General features: G+C 39.6%; 1 protein-coding gene across 1 annotated transcript in view; it reads right to left on the bottom strand.

Moving 5' to 3' along the window:
* Positions 1–16,132, bottom strand: part of LRP1B (LDL receptor related protein 1B) — an 875,307-nt gene that overhangs the window by 70,640 nt on the left and 788,535 nt on the right. Inside the window, exons 76-78 of the mRNA XM_030580310.1 lie at positions 11,381–11,604; positions 10,959–11,065; positions 2,508–2,624 (exon numbers count right to left, since the gene is read on the bottom strand). Coding sequence (XP_030436170.1) covers positions 2,508–2,624; positions 10,959–11,065; positions 11,381–11,604 — 448 coding nt within the window. The remainder of the gene's footprint in view (positions 1–2,507; positions 2,625–10,958; positions 11,066–11,380; positions 11,605–16,132) is intronic.

The raw sequence follows: 16,132 nt of genomic DNA, 5'->3' as shown, positions 1-16,132 counted from the left end.
TGCATTTGAATAAAGAATATTTTCTAGAAAGGCATCTTGTCCTGTTTTGAAGACCTCAAGAGATAGAGAATCTGTCAGAAACTTGGATGGAGATGGTCATGCCTAGAGGTTGGAGCTGGAATTAGGTGTTTAGGTGGGGTTGGAGCAAGAGTGGAGCAGGACGAACAGCCTTCCAAGGGTAGTAGTGGGGGCAAAAGACATATCTGGCTTTAAGATTAAGCTTGATAACTTTATGGAGGGGATGGCATGATAGGATAGCCTAATTTTGGCAATTAATTGATCTTCGATTATTAGCAGGTGAATATGCCCAGTGGTCTGTGATGGGATGTTAGATGGGGTGGGATCTGAGTTACTGCAGATAACTCTTTCCTGGGTGCTGACTGGCGAGTCTTGCCCACATGCTCAGGGTTTAACTGATCACCATATTTGGGGTCGGGAAGGAATTTTCCTCTGGGGAAGATTGGCAGAGACCCTAGAGGTTTTTCGCCTTCCTCTGCAGAGTGAGGCATGCATTACTTGCTGGAGGATTCTCTGCACTTTGAGGTCTTTAAACCATGATTTGAGGACTTCAATAACTCAGACATAGGTTAGGGGTTTGTTACAGGAGTGGGTGGGTGAGATTCTGTGGCTTGCATTGTGCAGGAGATCAGACTAAATGATCATAATGGTCCCTTCTGACTTTAAGTCTATGAATCTATGAGGGCGGTGGTAAGAGCAGGGCAGGACTAGGAACAGGCTTAGGGCAAGGTTGGAGCAGACTAAGGCCTCGGAAGTCTGTTACTATTGTCAGGCAGGAGAGACTTCCAAGTCCTGGAATTACATTAAGCAGATTTAGCTGCTGTTCCTCCTATGGGATTTATATACCTGGTTTGAGAGTCACATGACCAATTCCTAGCTTGTGGATTGGCTGGTGCCTACCACAGGAGTTACTCATCACCATACAGAATCCACCAATTCCCCTAGTAGTTGGTTCCAATGGCTGAACATACTCATTGTTAAAAATCTGTGACTTAGTTTTAATTTGAATTTGTTTGGCTTCCAGCCATTGGTTCCTGCTATGCCTTTCTCCACTGAAGAGCCTTTTAGTTAGTGCTTAATTTGTAATGAAAGAGGTGCCAGGGATCAAGCAATTTTTTAACAATCATAACGGATGCAATAAGCAGTGGAGGTGCTAGACCTATAAGCTGCCAAGCCTACAGGTGCTGGGGTTTAGCCTTGGCAAGCCCTGGCACAAATTAAGCATTGTCTTTAGTACTTGGCATTTTGTCCTCATTAAATTACTTATACTCCCTAATCAAGTCACAACTTGATCTTCTTTTTGATAAGTTAAACAGACTGAGCTTCTTCAATCTTTCAGCACAAGGCCTTTTTTTTCCAGCCCCAGAATATCTTTTTAGGTATCTTTCTGCACCCTTTTTAATTTTTTAACATTCTTTTTCAAATGTGGACACTAGAACTGGATATAGCCATCCAGTACTGGTCTCTCCAAAGCTGTATACAGAAGAAAAATCATGTCCCTATTCGAACTCACTACTCCCCTGTTGATGCAGCCACAAATTAGCCCTTTGTGCCACAACATTACATTGGGAGCTCACATTGAGTTGTCTTTCCACTATGACGCTTAAATTATTTTCAGAATCACTGCCTTCCAGGACATAGACCCCATGCTGGAGATATGGTCAGCATTCTTTGCTCCTTACAGTTGGTTGTATTAAAACATATTTTGTTTGAATGGGTCCATCATACAGAAGCATCTGGCTCACTTGGTATGACTTCCATGTCATTATTTACCACTCTGCCAATCTTTGCGTCATCTGCAAACTTCATTTATTTCCATATCATTGATATAAATATTAAATAGTATAGGACTTAGAACTGATGAATCTTGTGGAACCTCACTAGAAACACACTGATTCCATGATGATTCACCACTGACAACTACTTTTTGAGCTCTGTCAATCAGTTCTTAATCCACTGAATATGTGTTTTATTGATGTTGTGTAATTATAGTTTTTTTAAAATCAGAATGCAAAGATATATTACATATATGCAGTTACCTTTATTAGCCTATTTTCTGTTGCTTAACATTAATTATATTACTATGCTTTAATTTTTTATTGTCTGATTTCCACATCAGCTTTTCCATTATTTTGCTAAATGGTCTACAATTACTCTACATTGCATTCTATTGCACAGAAATCCTAACAGCTGAAAGCTCTAGCTTGACTTATTCAGCATACTGTGAATTACACATCTAGGCTGCAGTAGTCTGGATGCAGGCCCACATCTGTAGCCATATGGAGCGCCTATAAACTCTAACAAGGTGTCCCTGCACTTAGTCAATGCTGGGATTGGAGCTTTACAAATTCACTGCACTACAATAATCTCTAATGGCAACAGAACTAATATTCACTGTATTGCTAGATGGAAATACCACCAATATTGAGATAATTTCTGTTGAATTAACAGTTCTTTCAAAGTATGTGTCATAGAAAAACGCTGCATACCTTGTTTACTGCTCACAGATACTACTGAATCAGAGCCATCAAAAAGAACACTGCCAATAACAGATAATTCAAAATCAGCCCAGAACAAACGCTGACTGAACTGATCAACCACAAGACCTGCCAAAAAAAGAGAGTGCTCACATTTACAATCAAGTATAAAAATATAACAGTATAAAATATACCATAGCTTTTTGTAGATTATAGATTTCCCCGTCCCTCATTTCCTGGAAGGCATTCCAGTTCTACATAGATGAGTGCAATGTAGGAATCTGAAGAGAATAGATAAGTAAGGTTTCTGCTCAATCCTTAAATTCAGGCTGAGTGAACCAGTTCCTTTTAATTTCTTTAATTTCCTTCCCACTGGTTATTTCCTTTTCAACACCCAAACTCAGTCAGGTGGAAAGATACCACATCTCTTTTATTTCCTATACATATAGGCCCTGATTCAGTGCCTTCATGGAGCCCAACTGACTACAGTAGAGCTCCATACAGGCGTGAGTGTGCTCAGATGTGCACAGTGAATTGTAGGATCAGAGTGTTCATGTTCAGGGTGATTTTGCAAATCTATGTATCCTGCCATACAGAAGTATTTTCTTTTGACATCAGATTTGCATAATACCAGTACTTTACATATTATAAGAATTAAAACAGAAATATTATGTTTCTTTGTTTTAGTTTATATAGACTAAGTATTTAAACAATGATATTCAGATATCCAAAATAAAACACAGATACATTATACCTACCAGCCTCTGGGCAACGACTTTATAGTTAAATCAAGCAGACAATGCTCTACTAATTATTATATTTACTATTTTGTGTTCTGTTAAAAGCTTCTGTCTGCCTAAAAGTGAACTAATGCTCTGCTGTTAAGGTTACAGTTCTATAAGAATGGAAGAAACTGTTTTCCCCCTATTCATAAAACAAGTGTAAATCAAAGTTATACATAGCAACAAAAACATTCTTAAAGTAGTAAATTAATCAACTACTGATAGGAAGAGGAAGTTGGATGAAGTTTTATTCTGTATAATCATGAAATAGGTATATATTTAAAAAAAAAAAAGCCTGAAGGCTGGGCATACAAAATTCAGTTGAAATGAACTCAAAAATAAAATCAGAGCCCACACTAGCTTTGTGAATGTACAGCTGAACAGAATAATTTCTTGTAATAGATAATACATAAAAGCCTTATGATAAATGATATTAGAGTCTGGAATTGTAGAAATAGTCATCAGTCTCTAGCTTGGATTTATTCTAAAAGCGTTCAATAAAATAAATTTTTAAATTAAAATTTTAACAAACGCATAATATATACTCATTTTGTCTTTCAGAAGTAAATTTCTGAAGTTAGCATAAAGTGAAAGGAGTCACTATTTTGTATATTTTATATTTAAAGATATGGCGACACCATGTGAGTGCCAATATCCAGTCTCATGCTCACTCTTATCCGGAATTGGAAAGTCATATTTGGGAATAAATTTAGGAGCAGTAGGACATGTATTTTCAATAAAGTCTCACATTTTCTCTAATCAGGAACAGAAAAGCCTTACTTGAGAAGAAAGATAGAATCCATAGGAAAAGAAAGGCCTATTTTTAGCAGGCTGAGAAAACAGAAACAGTAAAAAATTAAATATGTTGAAAATATATAAAAATATATTTTTTTAAAAATTGCACAACCCTAGGGAATTTTATTTTTTATCAGTAAGCTATGGAAGAATCGACTAATTTTTGCAACAAAAAGCAAGAAGCTTCATGTGTTAATTTTCACTTTCCTGAGTCCTTTAAGGATTCTGAAGTCTGGTGAAATGCTTATCTGAAATTTTTCTAAACCTAATATAGCTAGAAGTAAATATTATGAAAAGAGGATCTTTTGCAGTCCTGTTTGTGGTCAAGTCAGAAATAAAACAGCACCTGCATTGTTCAGATCAGTAGACCATGATATAAAAATGATTTATAATAGATTAACAGTAACTTGTTTCAGTCTAAACATTGAGAAATGAGGGAGGAGGGGGCTTGAACAGACTAAGGGAGGTATAGAAGTGTATTTTGTTATTTAATTATGTTCATTTCATTCTGTATTTTGGCATTTTCTATTTTGAGCTTTCTGTACGTAGCCTTAACACTGCATAACTCAGATGATCTTGATTGTTACTTTTCTTGTTAAGCTTATAGTTTTTCTGTTAAATACCTGGAGAACAATACATTAAGTTGTCATTTTAACATGGCTCTTTTTTGTATGTTTATTAAAATAAATGGATTTTAAAGTTTAACACAGTATTCATGAAACTAACTACAGACAGACTGAGATGGGTCAGATAATATCTTTTACTGGGCCAACTTCTGTTGGTGAAAGAGGCAAGCTTTCGAGCTACACAGAGCTCTTCTTTGGGTCTGGGAAATGTACCGAGAGTTTCTTAATTAAACACAATGTGGAACAGATTGTCTCTGCAAACAGTGCGAACTATAATAGACTGTAAGGCTACATATACATTTTTTTAGATCTGATTTATAGATAGATTTGTTGTGTGCTTGCTTGCTTGAAGATCGTTTTGCGGCTTTTTTAAAGACTGAGTGCCGAGCCACGTGGCCTACTAGGCTAGGCTGAGAGCTTACTAATGAGGCTCCAGCCTGCTATCCTTTGATCCCTAACCCTGTTATGATTCCTTGATAAATGGGAGGGCTAACTAAGGGAGAACAGGAACAACAAACGGGAGTTTTATGAGAGAGTTTAGCAAGGGCAAGAGGCAGATACAGCTAACAAACAGACGCTAAACTTATATCAATAACCCCCTTCTCTCCCCACCTACCCCCACAAAACACCTGCAAGAATAAGAATAACACACACAAAAGTCCAGTAGCAGAGTGGGGGCTATCCAATTTATTGCACTAAATGCAGCATGTACAATTATTTACCTTGCATGTGGGTGATATTTGTGAGTATGCGGTGCAAGCAGCTCATCAGACACAGTATGGTTTCAAGGCAAGAGTAGCTGAACTGGAGGAGCTAAGGGACACAGATAGGTACTTAGAGGAGACTTTCAGGGACACAATAGAGTGATCCCACCCCAACTCTGATGCATCAGTGTGTTGAGGAGGATAAAAGTCACAGGGAAGGAAACAAAACTGGAGTGGAGGGAAGCAATCCAATAGATTCCTTCCTTCTAGATGACGTCATGGTACGCTCTTGAACTGAAGATACCCCTCCTAGGGAGGGAACCCCAGTTATTAGGAAGATGGGGTATTTGTTTATTAGAAATATAGATAACTGGGTTTGTGATGACCAGGAGAACTGCATGATAAATTGTCTGCCAGGTATGAAGGCTGCAGATCTCATGAAATATTTAGACAGACTTATGTGCAGTACAGAGGAAGAGTTGGGTTTGTGGAACAAATGACATAGGAAAAGGAGGAGACAGGTCCTGGAGACCAAATGTAGGCTACTAGGTAAGAGATTAACGTCCAGAACCTTCCTGGTAGTATTTTCTGAAATGCTTCCAGTTCCACATGCAGGGCCAGAAAGATAGGCAGAACTGCAGTGTCTCAATGGATGGATGAGACAATGGTGTAGGGAGGAGGCTTAAACGTTTATTAGGAACTGGGGAACCTTTGGGGAAAGTACAACCCTATACAGGAAGGATGGGCTCTGTCTAAAGCAAAATAGAACCAGACTGCTAGCATGTGACATTAAAAAGTTTGTAGAAGATTTTTTAAACTAAGGGCTCAAAAAAAGCCGACAGGTGTGGAAAAGTACACCGTTCACACCAAGTCAACCCTTATGAATGAATTTATGAAAGGGGAACTCTATATTCTAGTAAAGAGTACAGGAAAAAAGTTGGTAAAGTATAGGTGGGAGCTAGTAAGGAGCAAACATAAGTGACTCCTATTTAAATATAATGCATGAAGGCAAGCAACTGAATATAGACAAAATGTACAAGTGCTTATATACAAATGCTAGAAGTCTAAATACTAAGATGGGTGAACTAGATTGCTTGGCATTAAATAAGGATATTGATATAAAAGGCACCACCAAAAGTTGGTGGAATGAGGATAATCAATGGGGCCTGGTAATACCAGGGTACTAAATACATAGAAATGACCATAGGTCATGCTGGTGGGGGAGTGGAACTAAATGTGAAAGAAAACAGAGTCAAATAAAGTAAAAATATTAAATGAATTAAACTGTACTATAAAATCTCTATGGATAGAAATTCCACATTTGAACAATAAGAGTATAGCAGTACTAATATACTGCTGATCACCAGACCAGGAGAGTGATGGCGATTGTGAAATGCCTCAGGGAGATTAGAAAAGCTACAAAGGCAGTAAACACAACAGTTATGAGGGATTTCAACAATCCTCATATTGACTGGTTATATGTCATCTTAGAAAGGGATGCAGACACAAAATTTCTAGACACAATAAATGACTGCTTCTTCGAGTAGCTTGTCTTGATTTAGTCCTAAGTGGAGTACAGGATTTTGTCTGAGAGGTGAATATAACTGATCTGCTTGGTAATAGTGACAATAGTGTAATTAAATACAACATCCTTCTGGGAGGAAATTGCCAAAGAAACCCATTGCAGTAGATTTAACTTCAAAAATGAGGAAGCTACTTAAACAGAAATTAAAAGGAACAGTCACAAGGGTAAAATATCTGCAAACGATATACAGACCTTTTAAAAACACAATAATAGAGGCTCAAACTAAATGAATACCCCAAATTAAAAAAAAACAGTAAAAGAACCAAAAGAATGCCAACATGACTAAACAGCAGAGTAAAAGAGTCTGTACAAGCAAAGAGACATCCTTTAATAATTGGAACCCAAATCCTAGTGAGGGAAATAGAAAGGAATATAAACTCTGGAAAGTCAAGTGTAAAAGTGTAAGAAGGCAGGCCAAGAAAGAATTTGAAGAGCAACTAGTTAACAACACAAAAACCAACAGCAATTTTATTTTAAGTACATCAGAGATAAGTAGCCTGCTAAACAGTCGTTTGGGCCACCGGACGGTCAAGCTGCTAAAACAATGAGGAATCTGGTGGTACCTTAAAGACTAACAGATTTATTTGGACATAAGCTTCTGTGGGTAAAAAACCCATTTCTTCGGATGCATTGAATGACAATTACAGATACAGGAATAGATATAGTGACACGTGAAAAGAAGAGAGTTACCTTATAAGTGGAGAACCAGTGTTGGCAAGGCGAATTCAGTCAGGGTGGATGTGGCCCACTCCCAATAACTGATGAGGAGGTGTCAATACCAAGAGAGGGAAAATTGCTTTTGTAGTGACCCAACCACTTCCAGCCCCTATTCAAGCCCAGATTAATGGTGTTAAGTTTGCAAATGAATTGTAGCTCTGCAGTTTCTCTTTGAAGTCTCAGAGTGAAGTTTTTTTGTTGAAGTATGGCTACTTTTAAATCTGTTATTGACTGTCCAGGGAGATTGAAGTTTTCTCCTACTGGCTTTTCTATGTTACTATTTCTAATGTCTAATTTGTGTCCATTTATTCTTTTACGTAGAGACTGTCTGGTTTGGCCAATGTACATGGCAGAGGGGCATTGTTGGCATATGATGGCATATATCACATTAACAGAACACCACTGGCCATCACATACAGGCCTCAGCTAAAACCTCTCCAGCATATCATCAACTATCTACAACCTACCCTGAAAAATGATCCCTCACTCTCACAGGCCAGTCCTCACTTACAGACAGTCCCTCAACCTGAGGCAAATACTCACCGGCAACTACACACCACACCACAGAAACACAAACCCAGGAACCAAACCCTGTTGCCTAGTCTGTCCTTGTATCTACTCTGGCGACACCATCAGAGGACTCAACAACATCAGCCACACCATCAGGGGCTCATTCATCTGCACATCTACTAATGTGATATATGGCATCATGTGCCAGCAATTCCCCTCTGCCATGTACATTGGCCAAACCGGACTACAGGATATGAGGGAAGGTCTTCTCATGCATCAGTAACTTCTTAAAAGATATGAAAGAAATTGTAGGAATAAATGGTCAGTTTTTACAATGGAGAGAGGTAAACAGTGGGATCCCCCAAGGATCTGTACTGGGACCTGTGCTGTTCAACATATTCATAAATGGTTGCAAAAGTGGGGGAACAGTGAGGTGGCAAAATTTTCAGATAATTTTGCAGTATACAAGTACTCAAAATAGTTAAGTCCAAAGGTGACTGGGAAGAGTTACAAAGGGATCTCAGAAAACTAGATGAGTGGGCAAGAAAACTGCAGATGAAATTCAGTGTTGATAAAGGAAAAGTAATTGACTTCTGTGATGAGATAACTGGCTCTGTCGCTGAGGGGAAAGCAGTGGATGTGTTATTCCTTGATTTTAACAAAGCTTTTGATACGATCTCCCACAGTATTCTTGCTGGCAAGTTAAAGAAATATGGGCTGGATGAATGGACTATAAGGTGGATAGAAAGCTGGATAGATCATCAGGCTCAAAGGGTAGTGAGAAATGGCTCCAGGTCTAGTTGGCAGCCGGTTTCAAGCAGACTGCCCCAAGGGTTGGTCCTGGGGCTGGTTTTGTTCAATATCTTCATTAATGATCTGGAGGATGGCGTAGACTGCACCCCCAGCAAGTTTGCAGATGACACTAAACTGGGAGGAATGGTAGAAATGATGGAGGGTAGTAATAGGATACAGAGAGACCTAGACAAATTAGAGGATTGGGCCAAAAGAAATCTGATGAGGTTCAACAAGGACAAATGCAGAGTCCTGCACTTAGGATGGAAGAATCCCATGCACTGCTACAGACTAGGAACCGAATGGGTAGGCAGTAGTTCTGCAGAAAAGGACCTCAGGGTTACAGTGGATGAGAAGCTTGACATGAGTCAACAGTGTGCCCTTGTTGCCAAGAAGGCTAACGGCATTTTGGGCTGTATAAGTAGGGGCATTGCCAGCAGATCAAGGGACATGATCTTTCCCCTCTATTCTACATTGGTGAGGCCTCATCTGGAGTACTGTGTCCAGTTTTGGGACTCACACTACAAGAAGGATGTGGAAAAATTGGAAAGAGTCCAGCGGATGGCAACAAAAATGATTAGGGGGCTGGAGCACATGACTTATGAGGAGAGGGTGAGGGAACTGGGATTGCTTAGACTGTAGAAGAGAAGAATGAGGCGGGATTTGATAGCTGCTTTCAACTACTTGAAAGGGGGTTCCAAAGAGGATGGATCTAGACTGTTCTCAGTGGTAGCAGATGACAGAACAAGGAGTAATGGTCTCAAGTTGCAGTGGGGGAGGTTTAGATTGGATATTAGGAAAAACTTTTTCACTAAGAGGGTGGTGAAGCACTGGAATGAGTTACCTAGGGAGGTAGTAGAATCTCCTTCCTTAGAGGTTTTTAAAGTCAGGTATGACAAAGCTCTGGCTGGGATGATTTAGTTGGGGATTGGTTCTGCTTTGAGAAGGGGGTGTACTAGATGACCTCCTGAGGTTTGTGATTCTATGAATGCACACTGGAAAACATAATCCCAACTATCCAAACAAAATTATGGGGTCTAAATTAGCTGTTGCCACTCAAGAAAGAAATCTTGCAGTCATTGTGGATAGTTCTCTGAAAACATCAGTTTAATGTGCAGCAGCAGTCAAAAAGCTAACATAATGTTAGGAACCATTAGGAAATGGATAGATAATAAGACAGAAAATATCATAATGGCACTATATAAATCCATGGTATGCCCACACCTTGAATAATGTGTATAGTTCTGGTAGTTTCATCTCAAAAAAGATATATTAGATTTGTAAAAAGTACAGCTAAGGGCAACAAAAATGATCAGGGATATGGAACAGCTTCCATATGAGGAAAGATTAAAAACACTAGCACTGTTCACCTTGGAAACAAGATGACTATATGATAGAGGCCTATAAAATCATTGATGGTATGGAGAAAGTGCATTTATGAAGAGTTATTTACCTCTTCACATAAAGCAACAGCTAGGGGTTCACTCAAGGAAATTAATAGGCAACAGGTTTAAAACAAAAGGAAGTATGTCTTCACACAACACACAGTCAACTTGTTTTGTAGTGAAGGGAATGTTGAGAAGGCCAAAAGTATAACTGGGTACAAAAAATTATATAAGTTCACGTGTATGGGTTCATTAATGGCTATTAGCCAAGACGGTCAGGGATGAAACCCTATTCTCTTGGTGTCCCTAAATCTCCAAATGGCAAAAGTTAGGACTGAACAGCAGGGGGTGGATGACTCAAAATTGCCCTTTTCTGTTCATTCTCCTCTATCTATATATATAGTTATTTGGTATTATCTTATAAAGTTACTGTGTTAAGCTTGAGAGGGGTAGCCGTGTTAGTCTGGATCTGTATATTATAGAATTTTTTAGGACTGCAAAATTGGAATTGAGCCAAGAAATCCACACAAGGCTACCTTTTAATGGGGAATTTGAAATGCCATGTACCTGTAGGTCTTTGTAAATTCTTCTGTACCAATATCCTTCTTAGAGTACCGTCCATAGCTGCTTCTTCTATGTGAGAGTGGTCCCCAATGACTGTCCAATACATCATCCTAAAAATATCAAACATAAAATTGTTGTCATGAATTTGCATATGTTAATATCTTAAACTTACTTTTTTTTGAATGATCTTGAGATATTTAACAGACATTATATTATTGTAAGTCTCACAAAACACTTGAGAGATGAGGAACATTAACCTCATTTTGCAGATGGATAAACTGAAGCAGAGAGGCTAAATAACTTAACCTAATTTATACATTTGTAGACATTACTATGCAGTAAGTAAGCTTTGCTCAAACTTCTATGTATGTTTGTTATTTATAAAATAGAATACAACACGATAAAATGCAACAGAAACAACGTACCCCTTTTTAGGATTTACAGCAATTGCATATGGTTCTCCTGCCATATTTGTAAGCAACCTTGTACAGTTTGGTCCATTCAACTGTCCTACATTGATGGAGTATCTTAAACTTGTCCAGTGAGTTGTATAATAACTGAACCAATGCATTCTAGAATGATCAGTCCAGTAAATATTTCCAGCAATCCAGTCAACAGCAATATCTCTGGGTCTTTTGAATTCAGGACACTAGAAGGAGCAAATTTTAAAGTCGTAATTATGAAATTTACCTTTTACAGTAGACAGTCACATATTTTTTCTGTTCGTTAACAGATCCATTATTTTATAACATAAATCTTGTAAAACTTGTTTAATTACTTAAATACAAATAAATTCATACCTTTGAAATACAAAGGAGGAAGGCAACAAAATGATCAAAGATTTAGAAGGATTTAGAAAACCTGACCTATGGAAAAAACTGGGCCAGCTTAATCTTCAGAAAAGGGGGAAGGGAGGGACCTGATAACAGTCTTCAAGCATGTTAAGGGCTGTTATAAAGAGGACAATAGAACTATGATTAATTGTTCTCCATGTCCACTGAAGGTAGGACAAGAAGTAATGGACTTAATCTGCAGCAAGGGAAAAGCTTTTTAACTATCAGGATTGTTAGGATGTGGCTTTCAAGATAGGTTGTGGAATCCCTGTCTCTAAAAGTTTTTAAGAACAGGTTGGACAAACATCCATCAGGCATGGTCTAGGTTAGTTGGTCCTGCTTCAGTGTGGAGGGCTGGACCTGACTTCTCAAGGTCCCTTCCAGACCTACATTTCTATGATTCTGCACATTTATATGATATGTGTTTGCCTGGTTATAATACTGAGCTACAGAATCACTTACAATTGTATGGGTACAAGTGTACAAACTGTGGGTTGAATACTCAAAAATATTTAGTAACATAGAAAGGTTTCTCCAGTTGGTAATGTCCATCAGCAGGTTGGTTTCATAATACCGTGTCACGTGGAAGAGCAATTTCAACAAATTTTTTTTGGACTTCTGATTGAGGCTATTACCATTGTACTTGCTAAGGGCACTAGCATGTGCTAAGATGTGGATCATCAAAAATTAACAATATTATTCAAAGGATGAAGCTACTGGTATTGAAGTAAACAAAATGATACTGGTTGTAATTCTAAAGGGCTGGAGGAAGATGGTTTGATATTAGCCAACTATGATAGGGGTCGGACTCTATCCTGGGAGACCCTCTCCTGAGTAGAGATGTCCAATGGGGGCCAGGAGAGAGAAAGACAAAGCAGCCACAGGGAGTGGAGCAGACTCCAGTGGTAAGATCTGATAAAAGGGCAGGATCCAGACTACAGGGAGAGCACTGTGGAAGGTGTTCAGAGGAAGAACAACAAATGGAACTTAAGAGGCATGTAAAGGCCAAGTCTGAAGAGGATGGAATTCAGTTTATGTTTATACTTTTGGTTTGCAATTTAATGAGGGATTTCAGGGGAGAACCTTGCAAGTCTGAGAAGAGGGTGAGCCTGGAGAGGTTGTGTGGAGAAGGCCTGGTAGAAGGCTATGGCAGGAAGAAGCCCAGGGAGGTAGCTGGGGCAGGTCAGAACAGACAAACCTTGCCTGCTTACTACAAAGCCCTGGGCTGTAGTCCAAAAATAGAGTGGGAGGCGTGATTCCCTGACCACCCACTGCTGAGGTGGCATGAGGCCCAAGAAGGAAATAAGGATAGTGGAGAGCTCTGAGAGAAGGGTTTGAAGAACACAGAGCCCAGAGTTAGGGCCAAAGACCTTTTTGTAAGGACATCTGAACTTTTATTTGTTGGACTTTGTTACCCCGAAAAGGGTAGGTCTAAATTGTGACCTGGTCAGAGAGCTGAATTATGGAAAGAGAGCCCACTGAGCAGCCAGAGCAACCAATAGCAAGTGTACTAGAGAGAAGAGAGTTTTGTTATGCTACAATGAGCCACAAGGGGACATGCCTGCAGTAAATCCATCACAGAAGTATAGCCCTGGAGTCCGAAGCAGAGCTTGTCGGGGAGAGCTGCTGCTGAAAAAAAAAATCTTGAATGGAGTTCTAAAACATGGCTGTTCTGGACTCTGCCAAGGATAAGTACAATCTTATTATCCAATGAATGGCAAATTCTGTTCATTCTGGTTGGTTCTGCAGTCTTGGAATATAGCAGAAAGGATATTTTTTAGCACTGCTTCTCTTCTTTAGCTGATTGACAAGTTGCTTACTGACATCAGCCATTTAAACTGTACATCTATACACATTATACTAGCTGATATTTATGAGAGGATTTGTCTAAAGCAAGTTTTGTGGCTATTGGAGGACCGAGACATCATGGAATATAACTCCACTGAATCACACTTTTAAGTGTTTCACAGAAACAAACAGCATAGTTTCAAAACTATTGGGTTAGAATTAAGAATCTTAAATAACTGAATACATTTTTATAACTCTGAGTTGTAATGCATCTATTATAATTTCATGGCCACAATTATGGCTCTGACACTATAAGGTGCTCCCAGGTGGAGCAGATTGCAGGATCAGAACTTAAAGAAAAAATAAAATGAAGTTTGGGAAATACAGTTATGAAAAATGTAATTCTCATATTTGTCAGAACTCCTATAGAAAGTTGTACATTTTGCAAGCCAGGAATGTGTCATTGTTTTCTCTAATAGAAAGAGGCAAATAATCTGAGATTTAGGGCTTCACACATATTCAAATTTGTGTTTGTCTTTTTCTATAAAATAGTATTAAACTATTTTAGAAGGAAATGTCTATATTTTTTCAAACATGGTGACAAAATACTACAAAGGGGAGGAAAATCTTATAATAATTTCTTTGCCTCAGGTGTCAGAGTCCTATAATAGCAGAAAGACATGTACAGGACTTTATTTTTTTAAATAAAATTAAGGTCAGTTCAATTTCTAAACAATATAATAAGGACTGCATGAGGAATTAAAATAGTTCATTGTATGTAAATCCTTAGTCCTGCAAAAATACCATGGGATCCTTTATGTTCTAAAGACTGACAGGATCGTAACTTTCTATTTAAATGAAGATTAAAGAAGCAAACTCAGTCACAGCACACACTAAACAGTGTTGCTTTGAAAACAGTGTCAGAGTAAGATTGAAAAAGTCTAAACAAATATATCATATGGTACTCCTGTATTAGAAAGGGGGCTACTGGCATTGTATACTTAAAAAAATACAGAAAAGAAATGAATTCATTTAATAATTGGGAGTATTTGCAGGCTAGTTCTACTTGTTAGTGTTTTGCTATTATTATTAATTACCCAATAGTAGCACCGAGGCCTTCATTCCAAGCAAAAAATAATTTTTGAGACAAATCATTCCAAGCAAAAAATAAAATATGGATATTTGCCAAAATTTTTAATTAAATTATATTTTGCAGTCACTTCTTTTAATACTAATTTATACTCTGTAATCTGATCTGCGCTGACAAACCCCTTTGCCCAGTGAGAGCTCCACAGACTTCACTGGACAACATACAGACTTAATGATCTGCTTGCATGCATCGTATTTGGGCCTAGTATTCTTTTGAATAATACCTCAGACATCCGGGGAAAAAAAACCTGTGGCTCCTTTAAGGGTTGCTTCCCTTCTTCTGAGCGCTCAGCCAGGGCCGGTTTTAGGCTGATTCCCCGGAATCAGGTCCCACACCTGCGTCTAAGAGGGCCTCATGCCTTAGGAGCCTTTTTAATTTGTTAATTTTTTTACTCACCCGGCGGCAGTCTGCTCCAGGTCTTCAGCGGCACAGGGTCTGCTCTGGGTCTTCGGCAGCATTTTGGCAGCAGGGGGTCCTTCAGTGCCGCGAAAGACCCAGAGCAGACCCCTCGCCGCCGAAGTGCCACTGAAGCCCCGGACTGCCGCCAAGTATTCGAATCAGGCCCTGCAGTTCATAAAGCCGGCCCTGCACTCAGCCTTCTTGTGGGCTTGAGAGGGCTGATTGGTTGAATGACAGGATAAAGCATAAGCCTAATGGCTCCTGTGTACCCACCATTGAGGTCTTTAACCCCTCCCTCTATCCAGGCCAAGGCTGGCTCCAGGCACCAGCAAAGGAAGCAGGTGCCTGGGGCGGCCAACAGAAAGGGGCGGCACTCCATCCGTTATAAGGGCGGCAAGTCAAGGTCTTCGGCTGCAATTCGGCAGTGAGTCTTTCATTCCCCTTATTTTTTTTCCCCTCCCACCCCCGTTTGGGCAGCAAAAAAGCTGGAGCCAGCCCTGATCCAGGCTGCCATTCTGTGCTGAGAAGAAAAGCTGTCCCGTCCCTCTTTCGCCTAGAGTAGGGCTGGGCTTGGGGGCCTCATGCTAGTTACCTTTTGGAGTTTGAAAAAGAAGTTTCTCCCTTACTACAAGATTGGCCTCCCCGTCCCAGACACCTGCCCCTTCTGCGGCGTGAGGGAGACGCTGGCGCACATTTACTTAGAGTGCGCCAGGTTGCAGCCCCTACACTGGCTCCTCACCAATATACTGTTACGTTTCTGGCTGCACTTTTCCCCTCATCTCCTTCTCTATGCACTCCCTATCCGTGGCCCCACAAAGTTGCGGGACATCCTGGTCAACATCCTACTCACCCTGGCTAAAATGGTTATCTATGTAACCAGGGAAAGGAGGTTGGCCAATGGAGACTCCTGTGACTGTGGGACTTGTTTCCGGTCCTTAGTCCGTTCACGTATCCGGGCGGAGTTCCTCTAGGCAGCTTCCACTGGCTCCCTTGATGCCTTCGAGGAG

This window comes from Gopherus evgoodei, chromosome 11, assembly GCF_007399415.2.
Source record: "Gopherus evgoodei ecotype Sinaloan lineage chromosome 11, rGopEvg1_v1.p, whole genome shotgun sequence".
Classification (NCBI taxonomy): Eukaryota; Metazoa; Chordata; order Testudines; family Testudinidae; genus Gopherus; species Gopherus evgoodei.
Note: the sequence above shows the minus strand (reverse complement) of the source record. Positions and strands in the feature narration are given on the sequence as shown.